The sequence below is a fragment of the Solanum dulcamara genome, chromosome 12 (assembly GCF_947179165.1).
Source record: "Solanum dulcamara chromosome 12, daSolDulc1.2, whole genome shotgun sequence".
NCBI lineage: Eukaryota > Viridiplantae > Streptophyta > Magnoliopsida > Solanales > Solanaceae > Solanum > Solanum dulcamara.
Genome location: NC_077248.1, coordinates 65,176,284 through 65,186,225, shown reverse-complemented (window position 1 = coordinate 65,186,225; position 9,942 = coordinate 65,176,284). Strand labels below are relative to the sequence as shown.

General features: G+C 30.0%; 2 protein-coding genes across 2 annotated transcripts; both read left to right on the top strand.

Moving 5' to 3' along the window:
* Positions 1 to 5,388: 5,388 nt before the first annotated feature.
* Positions 5,389 to 6,085, top strand: LOC129877113 (uncharacterized). The gene is made up of 2 exons (XM_055952594.1): positions 5,389 to 5,706; positions 5,840 to 6,085. Exons 1-2 carry the CDS (start codon positions 5,439 to 5,441, stop codon positions 5,917 to 5,919), a joined length of 348 nt encoding a protein of 115 aa, XP_055808569.1. The 5' UTR covers positions 5,389 to 5,438; the 3' UTR covers positions 5,920 to 6,085.
* A 2,618-nt stretch (positions 6,086 to 8,703) lies between these two features.
* On the top strand, positions 8,704 to 9,377 carry LOC129877111 (uncharacterized). The gene is made up of 2 exons (XM_055952592.1): positions 8,704 to 9,052; positions 9,188 to 9,377. The coding sequence occupies exons 1-2, from the start codon at positions 8,719 to 8,721 to the stop codon at positions 9,271 to 9,273; spliced, it is 420 nt and encodes a 139-aa protein (XP_055808567.1). The 5' UTR covers positions 8,704 to 8,718; the 3' UTR covers positions 9,274 to 9,377.
* The last annotated feature ends 565 nt before the right edge of the window (positions 9,378 to 9,942 follow it).

Genomic DNA, 9,942 nt, shown 5'->3' with positions numbered 1-9,942 from the left:
GAAAATGAGCCAAAAACCCTGTTGGTGCGATAGCTGGCGCACCGCGCCAGCACCCAAACTACTGAGGCTAGTTTCGGGCGCTATAGTGGCGCGGGTGCCAATGCAGCGCCAGGCCAAAAATTTCTGGAGAGATAGTCTGTGGTAAAATGGTCATAACTTTTGACTCCGAACTCCAAATATTGCAATCTTGGTGGCATTGTGTCACGCCCCGAGAGGGTACCCTAGGCGTGGCCGGCACTCAGAAACCATCTCTGGCTTCCGAGAGAACCACTTGGTCTCATTACTCATTTGTTCATCAGCGGAAGACTTACGAATACTAATGTGGGCTTGTCATCATCAAAGGAAAAATAGATAATTCTTAGAAGAAGTAGTTTCTAAGGAGAACTACTCCGATTACATCATCAAACTCTGTCTATGAAGCCTCTAATACTCTTAGATGGTTCCAATGACATGTCCATGGCTACCTTAAAAGAAATATAATACTCAACAATAATTAAAGGGTAAAGAGTTCCTCCGAATACAAGAAGGACTCACCAAATAGCTGAAAAATAATGATCTTCAACGAAACGCCTGTTGAGGATCTCTAACACCTGTATCTGCATCATAAAATGATGCAGGTCGAATGACGTCAGTACGTGGAATGTACGAGTATGTAAAATGGCAGGAAGATAAGGACAGATATCAATAAACTCCTCTCAAGAAAACTCAGCTCAAAACTCAACATCATCTCAACATCAATATGTAATGCAAGTTTAAAAATATAATAATAAAAATAATAGTAATAAGCAATGCTTACTCAGTTGGGAGTTTCTCTAACCGATAATCATCACTTATGAGCTAGCGATGATACAACGAAGCGATGTCGTTGCCACATCCATCCAATACCTTGCCAGGGTAAAGGACATCATCATCTTGGATCCACTCATCAAAGTCCTCTTTTTGGGACTTAAGAGGCATAGCCTCCATCCTACGCTGGCTACGTAGTTCTGGGGTTTGAGTTAATTAAACTCTTACCCAACTCGGTGCTCAATACTACTCCCAAAATATGTGCTCATATTAAACTCATCATCTAGTCTCATTGGACTTTAATTTAAATCATCAAATTCATCTCATTTCATGTTCATCAATCATTATACTTCCAAAAAACATCATGTACATCTCATCAAAACATCTTTTTCAAAATATCATTTGCTCAAATTCATTCAAACTCAACTCTTTTGCTTTTTCAAAACTCAATAAAATACATATATAGTATTAATTCATATAACTTTCTTTTTATCAATGAAAATAATAAAAACCATCATCTTTACTCAAAACATGTGTAAAAATATTCATGAACATCAAATCAATTAGGATTCATGGGAAAGTAGCCATGAACAATAATTCCAATAATATGAGAGATAACAATAATAATAGTATTAATGCATAAATATATCAAAATCAATAGAAGAAGAATTAATTTATTTAGAATTCAAGATTTGGATAAAACTCAACTATAACTCAATTATAATGAATTTAAATATTGGGTGCATGGACGAACTCAATCCAATGCTATGAAAGCCTTACATACCTTAAATCGGAAGCTTTACTTCGAATTGGAACACTCTTGGACCCCTAGCCTTTTCTTCTCGTCGGTTTGTTTTGTGTACTACCCGGAGTATAAGAATCACCGGAGTAGTATTTTTATACTACTAAAACTAAAACTATATTTGAGAAGAAGTATATAGAGAGAAGAGTTGCTTAAGAAAGCTTGATGAATAAAATGAGAAAATAAGGTGGGTATTTATAGGTGTGGAGGAGGGACCTAACAATAAATAAACATAATCATAAAGGATGATCTTAAAAATTCAATGAAGAATTTTAATGTCATGGATGATGTCAAATGGTTCTAGATCTTTGTATGGTAGGTGAGATGAAATATCTTTTAACGGAATATTCATTTTCGAAGCTGCGTTTGAATAAGATAAATTCATTATTAGAATTTGGTGTCCATAAGAATTGTAGATATAGAAGCCTAGTTTCAGTTAGTTCAAGAATCATCCGATTTGGAACATTCTACATCGAGATATGAATTTTATTCTACAAATATTCCATTCCGTCACAGCACTATGTCTTGCAAAGATCAATTTATTTGATCTACTTAAACTCCGAGTCTTAAGATGTGTTCTTCATGAAAGTTGTAGGTAATGATGTTGTGGTTACTCAGAAATTTGAATCACCTAATTTGGACCATCCTATGAAAAGTTATGCCCAAATTACTTTAGGCATGAGAGAACATGATCAAAATACTTTAGGCATGAGAGAACATGATCAAAATACTTTTATTATATAATCAAAATACTTTTAGAATATGATCAAAATACTTTAGAATATGATAAAAATACTTTAGTCATGAGAGAACATGATCAAAATACTTTTAAAATATGATCAAAATACTTTAGAACATGATCAAAATTCTTTAGTCATGAGAGAACATAATATAATCAAAATACTTTAGTCATGAGAGAAATAATTATGATCAAAATACTTTAGACATGAGAGATCATAATAAAATTAAAATACTTTAGTCATTAGAGAACATAATTATGATCAAAATACTTTAGTAATGAGAGATCATAATATGATAAAAATATTTTTAGGCATGAGAGATCATAATATAATCAAAATACTTTAGTAATGAGAGAAATAATTATGATCAAAATACTTTAGGCATGAGAGATTATAATATAATCAAAATACTTTAAAACATTTTTATGTCTTCATATAAGGACCTTTCATAAATCAAAAAAAAAATTAATGCATTTAAGAGCCAACATAAACTAACATAAGATAGGTGATTAAACTTCAAATATTTAATAATCTATGCAATTAGAATCATGATATGAAAATCCATAAAGTTTCATACTTGAATTAAATAGTTTTTTTGATAATTTATTTGGACTTCATGAATGAAAGGATCCATGAATCAATAACATTTTAAGGGGTGTTACACGTTGGAAAGAAGACTCAAAGACCTTTAATTTGATAGGTCAAGGTCCACCCAATTCTCTATATTCCAGTAGATATGGTCGTTGGAAGTTGACCCTTATACGAACTCATTCGGAAACTTGGTCGAGACTAATTCTTTGGACTCGACTTGGTTTTAGGGATCCTTTATGACCCTAAACCACATATAATACCCTTAAATTACTTAGGAATTGATCCTAACTCATGAATGCACTTCAAAGTTGTAGAGTTCGATCCTACACGTACATGAAAAATGCTATGAGTCTTGGCGTAGAAATTTTTGGGGTGTTACAAACATAGCAAAGTTTTGACCAATACATATTCTTGGACCCCAACTAAATGAAAAAAAATACAACTTGTCCTTTTGTTGCTTTTGATATTCTTTCAATAAATCTCTCTGGCTTGAACTCCATTGCATCATCTCCCCATATTTCAGTATCATGATGCACTAAAATTGTTGCTAATATGAGTTGCTACTAATTAAGTAGAACCAAGATTAAGTTAAGAAGAAACTAGAGGAAGAATCGATAGAATAGAGAATTATTGATTAGTATCCAACAAAATGAAAGTGCAAAATTAAATGTCATATAAAAAATTGTTTTACCTATCTGCATAATGAAAATTTTCAACCAAAGAATTTCAATTGACATCCTTTAGGCGAGGGTAGTTCTGTCCCTTGTTGAAGGGGAGCTTAAGAAGAAATTGTTTCATTTATGACGCTATGCTATGTACTAAGCTACCAAAGCTTGAACATAAGATTAAACGTTAACTTAGTGGTTGATCGGTTTAAAATACATATTGAAGTTTCAAATTTAAATTTCAGGTACTATATTCTTATTTTTTGAACCTTTAAAAATAATCTTAAATTCGTTATTGTTAACATGAATCTAAATAATATATATCTTGGTTTTTTTTACTTGTTCCTTTCTTAGAAAATATTCTTGAATTATGTTTATCACAGATTTCTCGTGACTAAAGGTGTACGGAGCAGCGTACTTAAAATGTGTTTGATTTAGAATTTTTACTAAGAAAATTTCAAATAATAAAGAAGTAAATACACGAAAAAATTATAAAATTTAATATATATATATATATATATATATATATATATATATATATATAACATGGATTTTCAACCAAAGAGTCTCAATTAACACCCTTTGAACGAGGGTGGTTCGGCACTTCAGACACTGATCAAATAGAGATTCTCCATCACTTTTATATATGTTATCTTATGACGATATGAATTTAAAATTACCAGAGATCGTAATACATATACCAGATTGAAAATCAAAGGAAAAAAATGAAACAAAGTTAAAGAAATTTGAAAATTTTATGATACTTGATTTGTTTTGAATTACTTGTCTCCAGTGGATAACTCATACATAGTACATTTTTTATTTTTATGTATTGTCCCTTTCTAAGAATCTTATAGTACAGATCAGATATATCCCGTGACTAAACTAAACTTACCATGCATGATTAAAACGTTATGATAATATTGTTGAGAGGGGATATACTATAATATTCCTCTATAAATTAGTTGAGGGGGAACAAATTCACGTTTTTTTTTATTAGTGAATTATTCAATTGAGTATAGAAGAACAAAAAAAAGAGAGGAATCTTAGAAGTACCATTGCAAAGGAAAAGAGGAATCTTAGAAGTACCATGATGAATATAGCACCCCAAATAACTCCAACCATTCAAATTTTGAACACGTTTTTTACAACTACAAATATAGCTTTAAAGTACATATGATAAGTCATTTTCAAAGTACATTGAATTGAATGTATTAATGCAAATTTATTTTCTTGTGTCGTGAATTAAAAATTGTGATGAATAATAAGTTAGTTTGATTAAAAAAAAAGATTGATATAAGTTAACAAAACTATGATTCATTTTAAAGTCTTAAATTTTAGGAGTTTTAATATAATTCAAATAAGAAAGCATTTAAAAAACAAAATATTAAGTTTGAACAAGTTCATATCTCAGAATGAAATTCCTCGAAGTAAATGGACCGGGATGACAAACTGATAAAGGTAAAAAGGTATTCCATGCCATTTCGTTTTTCTAAATATTAAAATTTATATTTAGGACTCAGGGGTCGACCTAGAAGCTCGATACGTGTTCGGTCAAACTTAATAATTTTTATTTAAATAATATATTTGTATTTGCAAATTTATTAAATAGGTATAAATATTAAGTTTACACTATTATTGGACAAAACATGCAAAAAGAATACTTAGTATTAGTAAATGTTTCCAGAGTAAAAACATGTAAAAATATAATTGTACACATGATCCGTTCCGCTATAGCCCCCCGGAAGCTTTAAAAATAATACTATAAAATATATATGTTTCCTCTATAAATAGCATAGGGTGAGGGCCTTTTTTTGACATCAACCAAATAACAATAGTATCATACAATTAAGTATGGCATTTAAAGTTGTATTGGTTTTGTTTCTTGCAATGCTTTTGCTTACTGATCAGAATAATGCTGAGACCGTTGGAGACTATGGAACATGTTTGCTCGATTGTCTTCAATCGTGCGGTTATATCAACCCAGTCTGTGCTGCTTCGTGCCCTATCAAATGCGCTATAACTGAATCAGTTGATACTACTGATAAGGGACAAACTCGAAATCACGTTTGTAATGTTGGATGTTCTTTAGGTCACTGTTACAAATTTCTTATCAAATATGGTATGTAACTAACACTCTTTGTCTTGCTATACTTGTTTGTTTGTTTTTTTCGCTATCACATATTATAACATAACGTTTTTTCACACGATATATGTTTAATCTTGCTTTACACAACGATTATGTAATTTTGCAGATAAGGACAAGTTTGGAAATTGCATGAACGGCTGCAGTGAAAACTATTGCATTGGCAATATTGCTCTAAAGAAAGCTTAAGAAGTATTTAAGAATTATTACCACAAAAGTATGTGTCTATATATGACACTAAATTATTAATTTGTGGTTGTAATTCCTTTCGTAAATTATGCATTTGTGTTTTGTATTGAATAAATCTCATGCTTTAATGTATTCTTATATATTAAAGCACGAGAGAAGTTGTAGATCTTTTTGGTATTCTAATTTTATGTATGGGTGTTTGCGAGTTTAAAAATTCATCAATTCAACCTAATTAAGTAGAACTAAGACTGAGTTAAGAAGAAACAAAATAAAGAATCAACAGAATAAAATCTATTGATTAGTGTTCAATACAATGAAAGTGCACAATTACATATCAAACCGGTCATTCGTATAAAAAAAATTATTTAATCTATCTACATAATGAAAATTTTCAACTAAAGAGTCACTTGACACCTTTTGGACGAAGGTCGCTCTATTATTGGTTGAACTAAAATTCTTCTATATCATTTTTAAAATTTTATGTCGTTTTTACATATAAGACATTTTTTAAATAGTACTAAAAAGTTTTTAAAAGATCATTTTTATTTATTTAAAGTATAAATGACCATAGAAGATTATATTCTTGAGATGGAAAAAGTGAAAAATAATTGAGGAGAGAAAAGAAATGAAGTATCATTGGGAAAGGGAAAGAGTAAACACTATGTCAACAGTGGCAATATTGCTCTACAGAAAGCTTAAGAAGAAGCATTTACCACAAAGTATAATTGTGTTGTCTATGACACTATGCTATGTAGTATGTACTAAGCTACTAAATACTTCTGTGGTTGTAATTTCTAAATTATGTACTAAGTTTAAGAAGAAAGCATTAAGAATTATTACCACAAAAGTATGTGTCTAGCTATGACGCTAAATTATTAATTTGTGATTGTAATCCCTTTTCTAAATTATGTATTTGTGTTCTGTATTGAATAAATCTCGTGTTTTAATGTATTTTTATATATTAAAGCACGAGAGAAGTTGTAGTTCCTCTTCATGTTCTATTTTTTGGTATTTTATTTTTATGTATGGGTGTTTGTGGATTCAACTACTAATTAAGTAAAATCAAGATTGAGCTAAGAAGAAACTAAAGGAATAATCGACAGAATAAAGTCCTATTGATTAGTGTTCAATATAATGAAAGTGCACAATTACATGTCAAAGCAGTCATTAATATAAAAAAATTATTAATATTAATTAAAAGTTTAAAGACTAAAATATTTTTATTCCAAATTTTTTTTTAAAAAAAAATAAATTATTTTTAAAAAATAAATTTAAAATATTTTTCTCACTCAATCCACCACCTCCCCTCCTCCGCCCTCCGCTCCCAATAAATCCCGTCCTTTGATTTTTAAATTTTTTTTATATAAAATATTTTAAAAAAAATTCATACTTCACCCTCCCCCACTCCTTCCTAAAAAAATATTATTTTTATTTTTATTTTTAAAAAATAAAATTATACCCGTTCCATCTAACCCTCCACTCCTAATTTCTTTTTATTTCTTTAAACATTTTTCTCGTTTGATGTTAGATATTTACAAATATTTTTCGAAAAATATTTTTTTCTACTTGCGTACCAAATATTACAGAAATAAAAATTATATTTTAGAAAAAGTCTTATGGCAAGTAAAAAATACTTTCCTAAAATCATATTATATATATCTAACACAAAATGAGAATTTTTTTTAAAAGCGGAGAGCTAGATGAGGTGGAGTAGAATTTTTTTTTTTTTAACATAAAATAATATCTAAAGTAAAACATAAAGAAGTAAATACATGATAGAATCAAACATAATATTATATGTGTTGAATTTTATACCTTACGGCAAAAATTCTACCAACACATGATAAAATTTTATACCTGACTTTGCACTTGTAATGACTGAAGTGACCCCATCAAAGTTTCTTCAGGGAAAGGTGAAAAAAGTAAAAAAGGTTGAAAATAAAAACATGTGGAGGGAAACGCATTGGCTGGCTGACACAAGAAAGAACCCCAAGACAAGTAAACAGCTTTTCTATTAAAGCTATTTCAGAAATAAAATACAGTGACCTTTATTTACAGCACTTAAGTTTTCAATTTTTCAAACGGAAGAAATTATATGTTATTGTTGTTGTAATGTACTCTGTGCCTCCACCACTTCAACACTACCTTCATTCCTTGGTTCAAATCCACCTGCTCTATTATATTTTAAGAAAATTATGGGGAAGCAATTTAAAATAGATAGTTAGTATACAAAAGCAGAAGTCTTATATATGTTTCCTCCATAAATAGTTTATGGTGAGGACCTTTTTTTTGACATCAACGAAATAACAATAGTATCATATAATTAAGTATGGCATTTAAAGTTGTATTGGTATTGTTTCTTGCAATGCTTTTGTTTACTGATCAAAATAATGCTAAGACCGTGGGAGATTATACAAGTTTAAGTGTTTACTTGTGCACATCCAAAGTTGTGAGATCAACTGATTGTGAGATCGACTAGTCAAACAGAGACACAGTTTCATTTTCCACGAAAAAGATTAATAAGTTGAACTCTTGTGATTCCGCCCTGAATATATACCTCACATAATTTTCCAATGAACTAAGAAGTCTCAATTGATATACCCTTTGGATAAGAGGATCTCCACCATTGATTCTCCATCACACAAATTATATCTCTTTTAGATACAATAATGTAAAAAACAATATATATGATGTATGTATGCTTGTATTTCCCCTATAAATACTTGAGAAGCTAAGCTTATTTTCACATACATCAACCAAATAACAAGATCAACTCTAGTGCAAATTAACTCTCTCTCAATGGCATTGAAAGTTGTTGTAGTGTTGTTCCTTGCAATGCTTGTTTTTACAGATCATAAGTCTGTGGCTGGCCAATTTTGTGTGGTAGGATGTATTACAAATTTCAAAAGTGCTGATAGCCTTATTAAATGCCTCGTTGATTGTAACACACCATGTCCGCTACAATGTATAACAAAATTCGCACCTACAAAAGATGTTGGGGGCTTACTTTTATGTGTCGGCCGTTGCCTTTCGCCATTTACAACAATTTCTGATGAAGTTGCAACTCTAAACCCTACTACAACTGTTTGCAACGTTGGATGTTCTCTTGGCATTTGTTCCAAATACCTCAACGGTACGTAACTAACACAAACACACTCCTTGCCTTTCTTGCTACTTCATATGTTCTATAATGTACTATAGACAAGGGCGACTCAATAAAATTAATGTTGCTCTTTAGTTTCTCTAATTTTTTGGGTGAATTTTGCAGATCTTAATGACAAGTTTGGACCTTGCATGACAAGCTGCAAAGAGAACCATTGTATTGGTGGCAAAATTGCTCTAGAGGAAGCTTAAGAAGAAGCATTAAGATCAAATTATGGCCACAAAGTATATTGTGTCATCTATAACACTATGATATGTAATAAGCTACAAAATATTTTTGTGGTTGTAATTTTCTAAATTATTTAATCGTTATTTCTGGTTATAATTTTCTAAATTATGTAATCGTTATGTGTTGGTTGAATAAAAATCGCGTGTTTCCTATTAATTACTTCCTAGTAGATCTTTTTAATTTATTGAATATTTAATGACATAAATAAGGTGACGTGATACTTTGATTATTAACATTCCTATGTACTATCCTTTTTCTCCATTTTTGGGTATTTTCCCTTCATTTCTCTACATTATCTAATAACTAATTAGATTAACAATGAAGTAACAATTAAAGTAATAACTAATTGAATAAATCTCATGCTTTAATGTATTCTTATATATTAAAGCACGAGAGAAGTTGTAGATCTTCTTGGTGTTCTATTTTTATGTATGGGTGTTTGTGAGTTTAAAAATCCATGAATTCAACCTAATTAAGTAGAACTAAGATTGAGTTAAGAAGAAACAAAATAAACAATCGACAGAATAAAATCTATCAATTAGTGTTCAATACAATGAAAACGCACAATTACATATCAAACTGGTCATTCGTATAAAAAAAATATTTAATCTATCTACATAATGAAAATTTTC

Coding starts and splice junctions, on each gene's coding strand:
- LOC129877113 (XM_055952594.1), top strand. CDS start 5,439: ATGGCATTTAAAGTTGTATTGGTTTTGTTTCTTGCAATGCTTTTGCTT. Junction 5,707..5,839: donor CAAATTTCTTATCAAATATG/GTATGTAACTAA, acceptor GTAATTTTGCAG/ATAAGGACAAGTTTGGAAAT.
- LOC129877111 (XM_055952592.1), top strand. CDS start 8,719: ATGGCATTGAAAGTTGTTGTAGTGTTGTTCCTTGCAATGCTTGTTTTT. Junction 9,053..9,187: donor TTGTTCCAAATACCTCAACG/GTACGTAACTAA, acceptor TGAATTTTGCAG/ATCTTAATGACAAGTTTGGA.